At 34.0% G+C, this 19,035-nt stretch overlaps 1 protein-coding gene across 7 annotated transcripts in view; it reads left to right on the top strand.

Moving 5' to 3' along the window:
* The window catches only part of EML5 (EMAP like 5), a 169,410-nt gene that overhangs the window by 118,610 nt on the left and 31,765 nt on the right, over positions 1 to 19,035 (top strand). For 5 of the 7 annotated variants that reach the window (XR_009563183.1, XM_060295159.1, XM_060295158.1 and 2 more), the window contains 7 exons: positions 433 to 521; positions 1,316 to 1,492; positions 3,529 to 3,730; positions 4,434 to 4,560; positions 10,893 to 10,971; positions 12,088 to 12,217; positions 14,492 to 14,590. Coding sequence is in view for 6 of the 7 variants with exons in the window: in XM_060295159.1 (XP_060151142.1) it covers positions 433 to 521; positions 1,316 to 1,492; positions 3,529 to 3,730; positions 4,434 to 4,560; positions 10,893 to 10,971; positions 12,088 to 12,217; positions 14,492 to 14,590 (903 nt within the window). In the remaining variant the exon portion in view is untranslated. Of the gene's footprint in view, positions 1 to 432; positions 522 to 1,315; positions 1,493 to 3,528; positions 3,731 to 4,433; positions 4,561 to 10,892; positions 10,972 to 12,087; positions 12,218 to 14,491; positions 14,591 to 19,035 lie in introns of those variants that run through there. The other 2 variants (XM_060295162.1, XM_060295163.1) reach the window with 2 other exon arrangements.

Raw genomic sequence — 19,035 nt, 5'->3', positions numbered from 1 at the left:
TGGCATATGGCAATGTTTAATAATTTAGATAAATGCTAAATATTTTAAATGCTCCATTTTAGGAATTTTTGTTTCAGATAGTCACCTATATAAATCTCGTGTTGTAAATTAAAGTTTTTCCAAATGTAGTTTAACAAAATACTCTTTAAAAAAAGGTTTCAAATTTTATTTCTAGGATTTTTACGAGTAGGAATATGCAAAGGCACTACCAATTACATAACCCATATTGATTGGGATGTATAACAACAGAAATAGTTCACATATACACACACACACACACAAATTAAGCCATTTATGTTTATTTACGTTATTATATATATGGTTGACTGCAGAGGGTTTAAGCTTAATTTTTCCCATAAAAGTTAAATATCATACTAACTGTATATGTATTTATATTTTATATATGTGTATATTTTAAAATTTTTTTTTAAGGGAAGCTTTTACAGGTCAACACTGGTGCTAAAGAACAGTTATTCTTTGAAGCTCCCAGAGGGAAAAAACAAACCATCCCCAGTGGAGAGGTAGGAAGATAGTAGTGCTTGTAATGTTGATATGACAGAAAGTGGTTAGAAAGCTGATGCCTATCTGGGTAAAGGAAGAGATTCTATATTAAGAAAAGAAATAAATTGCTTGCTTGTATGTCTAGCTCTTCTCTAATTACTTTCCTCAAAGGATAAGAAGCATGCAATAGCATGTAAAAGACATGCCATCTAAGATTGGAGTACTGCATGTCTGTCAGATCTTTTGGAACCCATGTGCCTAAGATGCTTATTGGCAAATTCTCGTTTGAGGGGGAAAAAAAAGAAAAAAATGTGTTTGGTTTTGTGGCTGATATATTAGCAAAATTTTTTGACATGGCCAAGGAAGAGAAGCTAAACAAATATAACGTGAAAGTAGCTTAATAAGGAGAGGGACTGTAAGTAAAATTCTTAATTTCCAGTAATGATTAATTGGAAAATATGCTTATAAACTATTAGTAGAAGTTTAGACATGAAGTGTAAGAATAAATTTCTTGATTATTCTAAAAGCAGAAAAAGTCTTATATATTATCACTGTACGTTCCGCATCTAGAATACACAGTGGATATATAATAAATACATCTTGAATAATGTTATGTTAAAATTTTTCTGTAGGAACTAGTGGACTTGGGAAGCTACAAAACCAAGACAGCTACTAATTTGTTTAACTGTTTTTATTAAAATTTTTAATTTATTTGTGACATATATTAATTACAAAGAAAAATATTCAGATTTTTTGTTGTTAATTTTTTAGGGTTAGATGTTATAACCTTAGAGCATTTTTTTTTCTTTTTTAGGTAGAAAAAATTGGTTGGGCATCATGGACAAGTGTGCTTGGTTTATGTTGTGAGGGAATTTGGCCAGTAATTGGAGAAGTCACAGATGTAACTGCCTCTTGCCTCACCAGTGACAAAACAGTCCTAGCTACTGGGGATGATTTGGGATTTGTGAAGTTATTTAGATATCCTGCTAAAGTATGTGTTTTTCTTTAATTCTCCTAATGATCATAATTATAAAAATGGTTAAAGTAATGCCCTTTCATAGCATTTCTTTTTGTAATATGAATATTACACATGGAATATGTAATGTTGTAATATGAAAGGTTCAGAATTACGTTTCCTATTCTTGACATCATATTTATAGCTTTTATCTATAGATAAAAAGTATTAGCTATAGATAATAGTAGTATTATAATTTATGAAGTAGTATTATAATTTATGATCCTATGCCTTAAGTTATATATTATATTGTACAGTTTCTCAGTATTGAGGAGTATCCATAGCCCTTTTAGAAGAAACATTCTTTTAGCCCTAATATTAAAGAATTTTAGTATTCTTTTGATTACATATATACCATTAACAGGAAATATAAACTTTTGATATTTACAACTGTAACATTTAAAATGTTCTAACAAATTAAATACAAAATACTATAAATGACACTGCCTATAAAGTCAAAATAACTTTCGTTTAATGTGAATGAGTGATGTTATTTTCCTAAAACCAAACTGTAGAGATTCTTTGGAATGTGCATGCCCATGCTACTGTGTGCTGTGTGATGACTAAATTCTTTTATTGCTTTCCTTTATTCAAACCACTGGGAAACATTAGGCTTTCACTTAGCACAAAAATAAAATTCATATATCAAGTATAGATGCATTTATTTCTTAATTGTCACAAATTCAAATATATGTTGTAATCTAGTACCAACATGAACATAAATATAAATTTGAAATATGGCACTGAAATCGTGATATTCAGTGCATGGTGGTCTTAATTAACTGCTCATATGAATATTTTTAGATCAGCATCAAAATGAAAACACAAGTTTAAAAATTCCTGTAGAGAACTCAGGCACCCAAGAAAATATTTCACAAATCCTTGTTTTAGATACACTTAAGTAGTAGTACCTTCTGTATAAGAATGTGTTCCAATAGAACATTTATTAGTCAAAAACATCATTCTCAATATTCTAGATGGTATAGGAACCTTAAAAATACGTTCTAGGATATTGGTCTGCAGATTCCTTCTTCACCTTACTGTAGCAAGAACCACAAAATCTTAGGGAAGCTACCTTCTTACAGTGTTTTGATGACAGATTCACCTTCTATTTCAGCTAATTTTTATTAAGAGTCTTCATTTCCAAAGAATTCACTGATTTAGCTATTACTGTGTTTTGTATATTTAAGACATTTCTTATTTTAACACCCTTGAAAAGATGTCCATCTAAAACCTGCTTATGATATGTTGATCTGAAATTTACTTATGAAATTTGGTAATGCTAGTGTTTAGATTTAAAAGTTGCCAGTATCTATAACTTGGATTTTTCTTCATATTTACAAGAAAAATACATTCCTATGTGTAACATCTGCTTATAAACAAAAACAGTAATGAACTACGATGAAAGATATTTACTTGGGTATATACCGAAATGTTTGCTAATTACTTTTTGTTAATATGGCCGTGCTCTATGTACATAGGCATTTATATACTGATTTTCCCAGTTATTGTGTCTATTTCCAACAATATGTCTGCTTAGCCATTGTTCTAACAGATATGTACTATTCCAAAGATATCCACTGTAATTAGCTATTGCTCTGTTGAATATTTAAGGTATTTAAAATGTTTCACTGCTATAAGTAAATACTGTAGCAACTATTTTTTGCACAGAAAATGTCTTAGCATAGATCTCTTAAAGAGGGATTGGTGAGACAAAGGTCAGCATTTTCATGCTTTTCAATGTAGAATGCCAAGCTGATTTCCAAAAAAGTTATGCCCATAGTACTAGCAATGTGCAAAACTACTAGTTTTATCCTGTCCTCATCAGGTTTGGGAATTGTTATTTTTTATTTTAGTGAGTTTCAGTATTTTCTTTTTTTTTTTTTTACAAGGTGCCTTGTAATGATTAATTTCTAATCACAGATTAAGAAATAAATTCAAAATTATAACAATGTTTTCAAGTAATAAAATTTCTCAGAAAGATTTTTTGAATTTTTTTTTTTTACCTTTAGGGAAAATTTGGAAAGTTTAAGAGGTATGTGGCCCATAGTACACATGTCACAAATGTGCGCTGGACTTTTGATGACAGCATGTTGGTTACCTTAGGAGGTACAGATATGTCTTTAATGGTTTGGACAAATGAAATGGAGGGATATCGAGAAAAAAGGCCTTGTGATAGTGAAGAATCTGATATAGATTCTGAAGAAGATGGGGGTATGTCATTTTAAAATATTTTAGTTTAACGAAAACATAGAAAAAATTTAGCACAACTGATTTAAACTGTGGAAGTTAAATAAGTAATAATAATACTTGAATAATTGTGGTTTTAGTCCTTTCGGTCTATTTAACAACAGAATTTGTTTTGTGACTCAAAAACAACAGGCTGTCATATACTAATAACTTAGATATTCTTCATTTACCAATGAATGATAATCATACTTTAAATTAGTACTGTTAAAATAAATTTATAGCATTGAGCCTCATACTTTAATTTTGGTTTTTTCCTAATATACCAGTAATACCAGCTCATTACAGAAAAATTAGAAAGTGTGTTTTCAATAAAAAATAAACACAGCATCCATAATTTGGCCACTTGGAGGTAATCTCTGTTGAACATTTGGGGTATACCCATAGGGGTATGTGCATTTATATACATTATATTTTTTTAACAAAAATGATATCATATTGAGTTTATTTTTTGTAGCTTGCTATTATCACTTAGCAATACTTTGAGAATTTTATCATTAAATATTCTTCTACATCATTTTTACTGGCTGTATGTTATTGCATAATTTGATTATAACACAGTGTATTAAACTTATTTCATATTGTTGAACATCCTTGTATCCAATTTTTAAGATCATAAGTGAGCTCCTCAGTTATAACATAGAGAATAATTCTTATATTTTGATGTTAGGCTATGACAGTGATGTCACAAGGGAGAATGAAATCAGTTACACCATCAGAGCCTTATCAACAAATATTCGCCCAGTGTTTGGAATCAAGCCTCATTTGCAACAAAAAGAACCCTCAGTTGATGAGAGGTAACAATCAAGTTTAAAACTAGATGAAGAAAAAGATATTGGTATTAAAACTTGAATTGATTGTTTAACTGAATGAATTTTTGCAAAAACTCAGTAACAGTGGTACTCTTGCATTTTACAGTTCCCAGCACCTCTTAGAAAGCATGTTTGTCCTTAAATACTTTTTGGTAATGACACTGTCTTTTGCAAGTAGCTTAGGGAATGATGCTACATATAAAGTCTATATGATTAAAGGAATCTTATTTGCTAACTTTTATAAATATATGTGATAGGGTTTCAAGAAGTAATACAAATTGAATCCAATACCTATTATGTTTTAGGAAGCACATGAGCAGAGAGATGATTAAATTTTTAAAAGGCCTTTTTATCCATGTGCCTTTTTGATCAAGGATAGAAAGTCATTATTTTAAAATTTTTCCAAAAAGGCAAGTTGAAGTATAGCTTGTCTCTAATGGGAATTATTGGTCTTTGTCTAGAATCAGCAAATCAAAAGTAAGGCTATGTGCACTGCAGTTTTATGAGGAAAGAGAGAAACTGTGAGCCTGATGCTTTTAAAATCATTAGAGAAGATAGAAAGCAATAAAGAGGCATATGGATCAGTGAATGGCATGGATTTCAGAAATGAAGAGGTTTTAAGAAATGATAAAGGAAAAATTATTCAGAAACTACATTGAAGAACAAAGAAGCAGTGGGAGGTAGGAACAGCAGTGACCTCTTCTGTAGAAAGCTGTGATGAGGAAAATGTTATTATAAAAAGTTAGTATTTGAGGGAAAAGCTAAAAATGAAAGGGAATTCATTCACAGTGAACAGAATTTGTGGAAAATTCAAGTGAATGTATAGTTAGTGAGGATAGTGCTAAAGACCATTGGAGCCCAGCTAGATAGAAATAATATTAAAAGAAAGCATTGGCAGAGGAATTTGAGTTTGCACCTATGGATTTAATATCCAGGGAAAAGAATGAAGTTGGAAGGGTGAGATACATGTTATTGATGGAAAAGGGGGGAGAACTAGAGATGCTGTTGAACTGAAATTCTAGGTAGAAGGTTGAGGTCATGATGCCTCCACAGCTCCTCTTCCAGGTGCCCCATTTGCTGATGGTGGTATACCTCAGATAATAGCAATGGGGGGTCACCTTACAGAAAGAGGGTAGACAGTGATTATCCGTTTATTCATCACTTATAAAGAGGCAAGTTATTAAACTAGAGGTATGTTTTTTAAAAGCTGAGCAAGGTTGAAATGACTTGGTAGAAGGCTACGTCATATAGTGCAAACGACATGGTTTTTGGAATCAGATAAATGGGTTAAAATATTCATTTTTATCATTTGCCAGTTGTGTGACCTTGAGAAACCATTCTATCTGAGCCTCAGTTTCCACAAAGGAAAAATAAGCATTATAATCCCCAATTTATGGAGTACTTCATGAAATGAAATAATGTATATAAGAATTTAAGTAGTAAGTCTTCACTCGCCCCTTCCTTGGAATAAAATACAAGGTAACCTAAGGAGATACCTGGTTAATACTGACACACTTCCTTTTTATTGAATTGAATTTCATTTCATTTCAGGCCGCGCCGCATGGCTTGGGATTGAACCCAGGGCCACGGCAGTGAAAGTGGCAAGTCCTAACCACTGGACCACCAGGGAACTCTCTAACAGTTTTTCTTTTTGGTACTGAAATTAAATATCCACAAAGTAATGAACACTACCTATATATTTATTAATCAGAAGAGTACATATCAGTATGCAAATATAGATGTTCATAATTAGAATATTTGCAGTATAGTACTTAATATTACCTAAAAGAAATTATACCTCACAGGTAATGAAAAATGTAATATAGGGAAGAAGGAACTCTAGACATTCCCATTAATCTTTTTCATTTATTATATTGATTTTTTGAAGAAAATATTATCACTTATCAGATAAATTTGGTATGTCAGAAAATGTGACCTAATTTTAATCTGTAGGCCATCTCTCATGGTAAAACACTTAAATTTCCTCCTTCATTGCTGAAGAGACCTGAGTTCTGATAGATGGAAACATTTTACTGCTCACAAAGAATGGTTGACACGGTCATAATTGTAATCTTTGCTGTTAGCTTGCATTTTTTATAGCTAACTTTCTCAAAATTATTTTTTATTTTGCATTTTGTCCTCAAATTATTTTACAATTCACCTCTACTAAATTCTTCTGAAAATGCCAACGCAGAAGAAGTCATTATTGTGATTCATAGTTAGGAGCCTTCATTTTCATAAAATGCAGGAATCAAAGGAGATAAAAATGAAGAGATATTTCTTTTCATCAGCTTTGAATTTTTGTGAGGAGATAAAATGGTCTGTATACATAATTGTTTTCATGTTTGAAATAAAGTATATTGTCATATACAAAACAAAGCACTTTTTAAACAAAACAAATGCTTGTCAAATATCCACTTAAAAGGAAAATATTTCTGATGACAGTTTGACAACTTTATTTAGTTGACACTTTCATGGAGTCTTTTTCCTAAATGACATTAATAATTTTATGTTTTTCTTTTTCTATAAATATTTTTATAGCTAATCTTATGTATTTTAAGTAGTTACTTGTCAATCAAATTTCCAGTATTTTTGAATAAAAATATTCAAAACAATGTGACATAAAATTTAGGCCTTTTTGTATTTCATTAGAATTCTGTTGACATATTATCTTTAATCTGTTTAGTAAACTGCTACATTTTATTCATCATCAGTTTTCATGTATATCTCCTTACTTTTTTCCTCTTGCTCCTTTTGAAGGCAGGGAGTAGTAAGGTAAGTATTTTGTTAAAGAAAATACTTTACTCAAAAATTTATTCTTCTATTTTGGTCTTTGTGGTATTTTACGGTTTTGTTTTGTTTTTTTCCCCTATAAAACATTGAACTACATTTGTTGAGAAAGAACCAGAAAGTGAAATAGGACAAATCCTACAGAAGAGTTGCATTTATAGATACAATATGTGGGTGTTGTTATGAGGGTCTTCATTATAATCAGTGTTTTTACAAATGACTTTTCACAAACTCCTATACTCTAATAGTTTAGTTTTTCCTTAAATTTCAAAGACTCATAAAAACAGTTAGTCACACATATTTATCAGTGAAAATTTTTTCAGTTGATAACAAACCTGTTAGCTTCATTTAATGCTTGTTTAATGTATTCATTAATTTCAAAACATTCACATATGGGCAGTAATGATATTTGTATGTTTAATAAAATGATATGTGCAAGAAGGGACTCTTTAGGGTGCTTTTGTAGCTACCTTTAGTGAGATAAAAATGTCTTCAGACAGTTTCTGAAACAGGACAATATGGAAAAGCCTAGTCTGTTTTAGAAGTAAAAAAGGTACCAGTAGGAAAATGCTGGCAGATAGGATGAAAAAGTCGATTTGAGATCAGATTGTACAACACATCAAATATAAGGCACTCCTTAATTAATTTGGCAGATATCAGGACTTCATTATCTGTTTTAAGCAGGAGGTGATGTGTGCAAAGATATGAGTCCAGACTGTGATGTGACTTCTAAAAAAGCCCTCATAATCTTATACTATTTTAAAAGAAATAAAACATTCAGACCTAACGTCAGATCTGGAGTAGCTTATTCAGGACTGATCTCTGCATTTTAAAGGGACATTGGCAGTTTACAGTGATCTAGAAGGAAACAGAGGGTAAAGGAATGTTGGGAGGCCACTTTACACAAAGAATAATTCATCGCTTTGGGAATCACTAGTTTCAAAAAAAGAAAACAAAGTGGAGATATAATTGCTGTCTTAGGTATGAATGACTTCTGTAGGAGTGACCTCCTTGTGACGAGCAGTGTTCATGCAGAGTTTAGTAAATGACCACTTGTCATCAGTGCTATGAAGGGATGTTCTAGACATGTAAAGACGATTCCTGGTTTCACTGGGAGGATGGATAAGATTAACTTCTGTGATCCCTTCCAGTTCTGTTCAGTCATTATGTTGTTAAGGGGAATTTTTTTTCTTTTAAGTTACTTCCTTTGCTAGAAAAGTCCCAAATCCAGCATGGTCCCGAGACTCACTCTGCCTACTTGGTTAGACTGGCTGACTGGGAATCCCTTTTGGGTCAGGGGAGGGGGAGCTTAGTTAGGTTCCTTAGGCAGTCCTTAATAGCAGGGCCAGTGCTACCAGCCATTTAAGTTAATAAACATTAAGAAAGCTTAAATATTTTGTTTGAAATTCAGATTGCACTGTGGAAAAATAAGAATGGCAAGCTTTAATGTTTACAACATAGAACATATTGAATTCTTTTCTTTTTCATCTTCTTTCTTCTGATTTCCCTGCCATGAATGGAGTAGCCCTAAGCCTAGGCCTTTTCTTATATATAGCAATAAATAAAAACAATAGCCCTTTACTATATACAATATAGTTTATCTGCATTAAACTTGTAAACATATTTTATTACAGGAAATATTGTACTACTATTTTAAATGCAAATCTGTGTTGTAATCTTTTCCCTTTTTTATCTGCTGCTGGAAAGAGGTTCCAGGTAATCCTCTCTCTTTGCTATGCTCTATGCGACCCAATTTTGTATCTTCGTTATCTTTCATACTTACCATTAATAAGCTATGTTACTTGGTGTTCTTTACTTCTATTCACAGTTTTCCATGTTTTTCTCCTTTGAAATCAGTATGCGTGAAATGACTACATCTTAATTATTGGATTTGTACTATATAAGTAACTGCTTTACTAAAACTTTATTCATTCAACTTGTATAATTTTCCAAGTTGTAGAATTTCAAGCAATAATATATCTTACATAAATTATCTTTATAAAAATTAAAATATGCTTAACCATTTTACAGGATTTATAGATAAAAATTATACATTTATTAAAGTTCTCAGACAATAATGTTGAATAAAGTTCAACAAAATTGACTTGGAAGTAAAGCCAAAGCTTCTGTCATTCTTCAAAATGATTTTAGCAGAAATATTTTTAAATATTATAAAGTGAGTTATATTTATTACTTACAGATATTCAAAAAAGTATATGAAAAAGGTTTGAAACCAAAAAATTTTGTGATAATTTGAAAAGTTCTTTATAGAGTGTTGCAAGTACATTTAACTTTTATGTCACCAGTCATGCTTCTATACTTCTACATACTGCTTCACATTATATATGAAAATACACATTTCTCTTATATTACATGTTCAAGATATAACACTTCATTTACTTTTTATAGATGTATAATTTGAAAATCATTTTGAAAATGCAAATATATTGTTATGCCTTTAATTTTATGGATTTATTCAGAAACATTGGAATGTTTTCCACTGGAAAGTTAATTTACATCATTTTCTGATTTAGTTGTTACAAAATTAATATTAAAATTTGAAAGAGGAAGTTGATATATGATTGATTTAGATTCAGTATTTAGGTTACTAAACATTTGAATAACGGCTCTCTGAGTTAAAACTAAACTAAATGATGTGTGTGGACTTTTAAAAAATAAAACAAAGGGTTTTTTTTTTAGGGAAGAGTCTCCACATTTAAATAATAGAAAATGGGAACTCTATACACCTAATGACACATTCATTATAAATAGATCCTGAACTAGTGATGGAAACAGAGAAGGAGAGGGATAGATTTGAGAGCTACTGTGTAGGTAAAGTTGAAAAATATGTAGTTAATAGTGAGAATAAGGGAAGAGAAGGAGTTGGAGACAATAGTAATAACCTTTTACAGAGTGTTGTATGGTTTACAGTGCTTTGTAACTGTAAAATGTCTTGCCTGACTAACTGAAGGTGATGCCATAACCATACTAGGGACTTCAGAAGAAGAGAAGATAAAGGGCACAGAGGAGCAGGTAAAGAGTACAGATTTGAACTCACACATGACTTATGTTGCCAACAGTATGGAAAGTTTATACAAATATTTTCAAAATTCAAGAAGAATGTATTGAGTACCTGCCATGTGAAAGATACTGAGGTAGCTTACTTCAGAGCAGTAATCTAGGCTTTGTTGATAATGTACACCATGTAGAAGTTTTTGAGTGTGTAAAACTAACATTTGTATATTTTTATCATCTATATGTTCTTGTGCTATTATATTAGTTACATTTATGAAACATACACCAAAGAATTTAAAAGAAAAATGAATAGAAGTTCTAATATTTTCTTTCCACCTTTCTGCTTTAGAAGATATCAAGATAAGGAGGGTGGAGTCTAGTGAGAAACACAGATTGGGTTCATTTTTGTGAAGGTGTGTCAGAGACATCTGCCTCTGGAGGGCAGGTGAGAGAAGCCCAGTGAAGGCACCCAGTGATGGGTTCCTTTCCTCTTTCCCACTTACCTGTTTCAGGCCTCCTGTGAGCAGGGCCCCGCCACAGCCAGTGAAACTCCAGACCAACAATGTCGGCAAGAAAAAGAGACCCATAGAGGTGAGGAAAATCCCACTCCCCGGTGTTAATTGGTACCTTAAAATGTATACAGGGTTTAGTTTGTTTCCTTTTTGGAAAACATCTAAATCTTTTCTTTATTCTTTATGAAAATAAATGTACTGATGAATATTCTTTTTTGTTTGGTTGTAAAAATTGATTGCTTAACTGTCAAATCTGAGTCTTGGATGGATATCCTGTTCCTTTTTTTAATTAGTCTTTCTTTTAGTTTTCTATGAATAATACCCTAAATTGAACTGTATCTCAGAGAACTTCTAAATGTAAATGTATGAAATGATCTGTGGTTTATGGAAGCATAGGCACTTTGGCAGTGTCTTATACTTAGCAGTTTGAATTTATAAGTTAAAGGTTTAATGCTTACACCAAATCAGGAACTTTTACTCCATGTAATGTATTCACTGTAGGGTTTAATGAAGGTTCTGCTTCAAAGCAAAGAAACCTTTGCACAATAATTGAGCAAAAAAGGAAGGCATTTCATAATCTCAGTATCAGCAGCAACAAGCAAACTGTGCTAAGTGAGGTCTAAAACAAGGCATAAAGCTGTGGGAGGGTGATTGTTGTACTTCCTACCCCACTCAGCCTCACAGGGTCAGTGAAAATGGACACTTGGAGTAGCAGAATTATCTGCTAGAACTTTAGCATGAGTTATCAGAGACAGCCTGCTTAGTGCACAAAGCTGATATACTGTCTGGATCCTTGAAAGTACATCACTTGGACATAAGTTACCCTGAGTTACGTACGCAGATCAAATATTTTGACTAACAGTTTAACACAAATCGAAATATTCTTCTTTGGACACAAGAAGTATCTCAATGTTTAACACATGAAATCTCAAGAACTAAAATTCTTGGAATCAGATGACCTTGTGGTTCTCCTTTCATTTTTATGACTTTATGTAGAAAAGTATGGAATGTGTGTTTCAGCTGCCCAAAACGGGTTACATAGAGAGGTATATCTAGGTTAATTTTGTGTTTGAAATTTGTAAAACATCAAAAATGCATCCTCCATTTTGACTGAAGACACCAGTACTCTATATAACAAAATAATGGTGAACATTTAGACATGAGGAATTGTATAATGGTTTTATCATTGTTATAGGACCTTGTGTTGGAGCTTGTTTTTGGCTATCGAGGCAGAGACTGTAGGAATAATGTTCATTATTTAAATGATGGTGATGATATAATTTATCACACTGCATCCGTGGGAATTGTGCACAACATTGCTACAGGTAGGAAACCCTGATTCTCCATTCCCCACTTTTTAAAATTTAGAATTTTTAATTTAGCATCTTAAAACTCTTTGTTAAAAATATAAATAATTAAAATATGTGAATCTAGAATATAAATATTTCATACTGTAGAACTTTCTAGTAATATTTTAAGTAACAAATTTACAGTCTTGAAGACATTTAACACGGCAAAAAAGGATTTCATAACGCAAAGTGCTCAAAGATCTCGATGAGAAGTAAAGGATTACTGTATGTTGAAAGCACGTTTTATAGTGAAACCATTTGTGACTTTATTCTATTTCCCCATAACCTAAACGCATAAGTGGATGGTTTGGATGGTTGTCTTTGACGGTTAGTGACTGAAAGCAGCACGTTGGATGAGTGATTGCTAGGGAGCGGGGTGGAGTGGCAATGTTCACACTGAGCCCTCGGAAAGCCGAGGAGGTTAACTAAGAAAGCTGCTTGCCGGTGACTTGACTGATGATACCTTGTTAGATTCAAGAAAATGAGAAAATATTTCCTGATTTCTCTTTAACTGATTGGATTGTTGAAAAGCAAAGAAAGTTCTCTGAGCATCATTTGATGACCAATGATGTGATAATTCTACTAGCAATACTCAGTATTAATTTTGAATTCTATTTTATTACATATAGTTGTAAACTTCATAAAAGTCTAAAAGTTAGAAGTAAAAATATAGATTATCTAGTCCAAACATTTCTGGCTTTTTCCTCTGGTAGCTTCATTCTAATTAGGTAGAGTGGATTATGTGAGTCATAATCCCCCAACCCCTGGTCAGTATTAATAATTAATATGATATTTCTGTTTTAGTTGCCCTAAGAAAAAGATTTATCAGTATTACACAAATCAGTGGCAATTTTCCTTTTAATAATTTGGGTCATTTAAAAAAAATACCTCTTAGAAAGAAAATCCTCTTTGAGGCTTCACTTATCCTTCAAAGAGAATAGGGACGATAACAAAAGACAAATTACATAGGGATGAAAGTATAAATACACTTTCATATTTACACTTGTAATTTTCTTTATTTTTAATTTCCTGGTTTTTAATTAATCATCTTTCTAATGATGGGATGTAGCGAGAGATGGCAGAGGGAAGACTAAGCACCTGCTCCAGTCCTGGTTATTTGGCCCCTCGCCATTATGGAGATACATTGCTCTGTTTACAGTCTAAGAAGTCTTGACCTATTAGCTGATCTACTAATTTAGCCAACAGCACATATAATTAATTGTTTGTTCCTTTAACTGAACTCTCAGCCCTGGGAAATATGAAGCCCATTTCACTTCGAGAAGTTCCTTTAAAGTAATGTTAGATATGTTAAATGACATTTTAAAAATGTTTTCTTTGGTTTTGTTTTGCTTTTCGGAGGACCTAGTATTGATGGTACTCTATCATCTGGACCCAGTCTACCGTCCTGACCTCATTTCCCACCCCTCCGTTTTACTTGCACAAGCCTACCTTTACTGCCTCCTGCACAATCATAGTCTGCTAAGGTCTCTTCACTGTCACTACTGCTAGAGTAATCACATTACTTCTTTGATCAGGATTCTTCAGTACCTCCCCACTGACTACAGAATAAGTATGAAATTTAATAATAGGCTTGTTTTCAAAATGCTCTGTAATTCTAGTTCCAATTTGCCTGCGCAACCTATTTCTTTCTTTTCTTTTTTGTTACCCTACACTTCAGCCAAATGAGCCATCTATATGCATACCCAGTACTTTCCTGCCTTTGTACCTTTGCTTCACGTATCCCTCTCCCTGGAAGGCCCTTCCCCACTCACATTCACATTTACAGAATCTGTCGTGTCAGTCCAGAAGTGCCATCTGCTCGTAAGAAGAAGAATCTGCTACAAATTTCCATAGCATTTTGATCTTTAACTCTCTTGTGCCACTTGATGTCTTCAACCTCGTATTACGTGGTTTATGCATTTCAGGGTTCGTTACTTTAAGGATTTCTTGGTCATGTTTCCATCCTTAGGATGAAGTGTATATGTTGTGCTCAAAAAATATGTGTTGGGACTTCCCTGGCAGTCCAGTGGTTAAGACTTGGCGCTTCCACTGCAGGGGGCACAGGTTCGATCCCTGGTCGGGGAGCTAAGATCCTGCAAGCCGCACGGCACGGCCACAAAAAATATATACATGTATGTGTGTTAAATAAGCAAGTGAGTTAAACACAGCAGTTTATTACTCTGTGTAAGTGCATTTGACTATTTCACCTTAAAGTTTTCAGATTTAATTCTCAAATTCTTTTTTTTCTAGGGACTCAGAGTTTTTATCAGGAACATAATGATGATATTCTGTGCCTCACTGTAAATCAGCACCCCAAATTTATCAACATAGTGGCAACTGGCCAAGTAGGTATGTTTCTATATTTTAAAAAGAAACAATTTTAAGTAATTGTCTTGTTCAAATTAATTTAATATCTTAGGAAAAAACTAAAACATATTTGTGTATTGTTCAAAATGCATTTATACATAAAGCAGATACTCAGTTTTACCATATTATTTGCTTCCAGGCACCTTTCTCTCACTTGGGTTATCTGAGTTGGCTCACATGGTTCAGAATTAAGAAGAAGCTATTCTGCGGTAGTTGAAATAGTTGGATTTAGTCCTGTAGCAGAAATTTCTGATGAGCAAAAAGTTTTTATTCAATAGCATATAAAGCAGAAAAGAAGAACTTGAGGAGAGAATGGTAAATAAGAGGAGCCGAGAAGTAACTGGACTGAGAGGGGGAGCACATCTGCCTCAGCAGGGCATAATCTAGAAAGAAGAGAGAAGCCGAGTCTGTTCCATGTTAGTAGAGCCCTTCTGCCCTTTTCTTTGGCAGTGATCTAATTTGCCAACTATTTTTGAAATCCCCTATCTTGCTGTTTTCTTTCAACTCTATAGAAAACTTAAACGAAGGCTGTAACTCCACAAGCAAAATGTTGAGAGGATAGTAGGTCTCTTTAGGACATATCTACCAGTCATTGATCACTATGACTACTACATAATAGACGCGGTCAGTCACATCGTCACAACCCTGGTATAATTTGTAAAAATTATCAAAATCATTGGGTTTATTGGATCTCAGTGGGCCTCAATTGCTAAGCCAGCTTTCCAGATGTCTTTTTCTTCTTGAATAAGATAACTTATGCTTCTAATATCTCCATTTTTCATAAATTACTAAACTGATCAGTTAGAAACTTGTTCTCTGATCAATTAGTTCTACAGTTATGCCACAAAGACCTTTGTAATCTTCCTTTCTGTAAAATTTTCTACTTTTAAAAAGAAAGTAGACCAATACTTCACCTGTTATATACAAAATATTCTAATCTTTGAATATATTATTTATTTATTTATCGACATATAGTTGATTTACAATGTTGTGTTAGATTCTGGTATACAGCAAAGTGATTCAGTTATATATAAATGTATGTATTATTTTCACGTTCTTTTCCATTATGGTTTATCACAGGATATTGAATATAGTTCCCTGTGGTATACAGTAGGACCTTGTTTTTTATCTGTTTTATATATAGTAGTTTGTATCTGCTAATCCCAAACTCCTAATTTATCCCTCCCCCACCCCCTTTCTCCTTTGGTAGCCATCAGTTTGTTCCCTATGTCTGTGAGTCTGTTTCTGTTTCGTAAATAAGTTCATTTGTGTCATATTTTAGATTCCACATGTGATATCATATGGTATTTGTCTTTCTCTTTCTGACTTCACTTAGTGTGATAATCTATAGATCCATCCATATTACTGCAAATGGCATTATTTCATTCTTTTTTATGGCTGAGGAGTATTCCATTGTGTATATATACCACATCTTCTTTATTCATTCATCTGTTGATGGACATTTAAGTTGCTTCCATGTCTTGGCTATTGTAAATAGTGCTACTGTGAACATTGGGGTGCATGTATCTTTCCGAATTAGAGTTTTCTCTGGATATATGCCCAGGAGTGGGATTGCTGCATCATATGGCAACTCTATTTTTAGTTTCTTGAGGAACCTCCATACTGTTTTCCATAGTGGCTGCACCAATTTACATTCCCACCAGTCGTGTAGAAGGGTTCCCTTTTCTCCACATCCTCTCCAGCATTTATTATTGGTAGACTTTTTGATGATAGCCATTCTGACCAGTATCAGGTGATACCTCATTGTAGTCTTGATTTGCATTTCTCTGATAATTAGTGATTTGAACATCTTTTCCTGTGCCTGTTGGCCATCTGTATGTCTTCTTTGGAGAAATGTCTGTTTAGGTCTTCTGCCCAAGTTTTGATTGGGTTGTTCATTTTTTTGTTATTCAGTTGTATGAGCTGTTTGTATATTTTGGAAGTTAAGCCCTGTTGGTCGAATCATTTGCAAATATTTTCACACAGTCCATAGGTTGTCTTTTCATTTTATTTATGGTTTCCTTTCCTATGCAAAAGCTTATAAGTTTGCATACGTCCCATTTGTTTATTTTTGCTTTTATTTCTATTGCCTTGGGAAACTGACCTAAGAAAACATTGGTACAATTTATGTCAGAGAATGTTTTGCCTGTGGTTTCTTCTAAGAGTTTTACAGTGTCATGTCTTATATTTAAGTTTTTAAGCTATTTTGAGTTTATTTTTGTGTATAATATGAGGATGTGCTCTAACTTCATTGATTTACATGCAGCTGCCCAGCTTTCCCAACACCACTTGCTGAAGAAACTGTCTTTTCTCCATTGTATATTCTTGTCTCCTTGTCTAAGATTAATTGACTGTAGGTGTGTGGGTTTATTTCTACACTCCCCGTTCTGTTTCATGGATCCATATGTCTGTTTTTTGTGCCAGTACTGTGCTGTTTTGATTACTGTAGCTTTGTAGCATTGTCTGAAGTCTGGGAGGGTTATGCCTCCTGCTTTGTTCTTTTTCCTCAGGATTGCTTTGGCAATTCTAGGTCTTTTATGGTCACACATAAATGTTAGGATTATTTGTTCTAGTTCTGTGAAAAATGTTATGGGTAATTTCATAGTGATCACATTAAATCTGTAGATTGCTTTGGGTAGTATGGCCATTTTAATGATACTAATTCTTCCAATCCAAGGGCATGGTATATCTTTCAATTCTTTAAATCATCTTCAATTTCCTTTATTAGTGTGTTTTAGTTATCAGCATATTAAGTCTTTCACCTCCTTGGTCAGGTTTATTCCTAAGTAATTTTTTTTTATGCGATTTTAAAAGAGAATGTGTGAGCTTCCCTGGTGGCGCAGTGGTTAAGAATCCACCTGCCAATGCAGGGGACATGGGTTCAAGCCCTGGTCCAGGAAGACCCCACATGCCGCAGAGCTACTAAGCCCATACGTACAACTACTGAGGCTGTGCTCTAGAGCCTGTGAGCCACAACTACTGAGCCCGCACGCCTAGAGCCCATGCTCTGCAACAAGAGAAGCCACCACAGTGAGAAGCCCACGCACCACAAAGAAGAGTAGCCCCCGCTTGCTGCAACTAGAGAAAGCCCATGCGCAGCGATGAAGACCCAATGCAGCTATAAATAAATAAATAAATTTATTTTTTTAATGTGTTTTTACTTTCCCTTTCTGATATTTCGTTGTTAATGTAAGAAATGCAACAGATTTCTGTATGTTAATCTTGTATCCTGCTACCTTGCTGAATTCATTTATCAGTTCTAGTAGTTTTGTGTAGAGTCTTTAGGGTTTTCTATATATATCATGTCATCTGCATATGACAGTTCTACCTCTTCTCTTCCAATTTGGATACCTTTTATTTCTTTTTCTTGTCTGATTGCTGTGGCTAAGACTTCCAATACTGTGTTGAATAGAAGTGGTGAGAGTGGGCATCCTTGTCTTCTTCCAGATTTTAGCAGGAAGGCTTTCAGCTTTTCACCATTGAGTATTACGTTGGCTGTGAGTTTGTCATAAATAGCTTTTATTACGTTGAGATACGTTCCCTCTATACCCACTTTGGTGAGAGTTTTTATCATGAATGGATGTTGAAGCATCCAAAAGCATTTTATCAAATGCTTTTTCTGCATCTATTGAGGTGAACATGTAGTTCTGTTCTGTTCTTTTCCTTCCCTTCCCTTCCCTTCTGTTTTTTTTTCTTTTCCTTTCCTTCCCTTCCCTTCCCTTCCCTCCCCTCCCCTCCCCCCCTCCCCTCCCCTCCCCTCCCCTCCCCTCCCCTCCCCTCCCTTCCCTTCCCCTCCCTTCCCTTCCCTTCCCCTCCCTTCCCTTCCCTTCCCTTCCCTTCCCTTCCCTTCCCTTCCCTTCCCTTCCCTTCCCTTCCCTTCCCTTCCCTTCCCTTCCCTTCCCTTCCCTTCCCTTTTCTTTTCTTTTCTTTTTATGGTGTATCATGTTGATTGATTTGTGTATGTTGAACCATCCTTGTGACCCTGGGATGAATCCACTTGATCAAGGCCTATGATCTTTTTTATGTGTTGTTGGATTCAGTTTACTTATATTTTGTTGAGAATTTTTGTATCTATATTCATCAAAGATATTGGCCTGTAGTTTTCTTTTTTGGTATTGTCTCTTTTTTTAAATTTATTTTTTGGCTGCATTGGGTCTTGGTTGCTGCACGCGGGCTTTCTGTAGTTGCAATGAGCGGGGCCTACTCTTTGTAGTGGTGTGCGGGCTTCTCATTGCAGTGGCTTCTCTTGTAGTAGTTGCAAAACACAGGCTCAGTAGTTGCAGTACACAGGCCTTAGGTCATGCTGGCTTCAGTAGTTGTGGCACGTGGGCTCAGTAGTTGTGTCACGTGTGTTCTAGGGCATGTGGGCTTCAGTAGTTGTGGCTTGCAGGCTCTAGAGCACAGGCTCAGTAGTTGTGGCACACGGG

This window comes from Globicephala melas, chromosome 2 (genome assembly GCF_963455315.2).
Source record: "Globicephala melas chromosome 2, mGloMel1.2, whole genome shotgun sequence".
NCBI lineage: Eukaryota > Metazoa > Chordata > Mammalia > Artiodactyla > Delphinidae > Globicephala > Globicephala melas.
The sequence above is the reverse complement of the archived record's forward strand: the minus strand, read 5'-3'. Positions and strand labels throughout refer to the sequence as shown.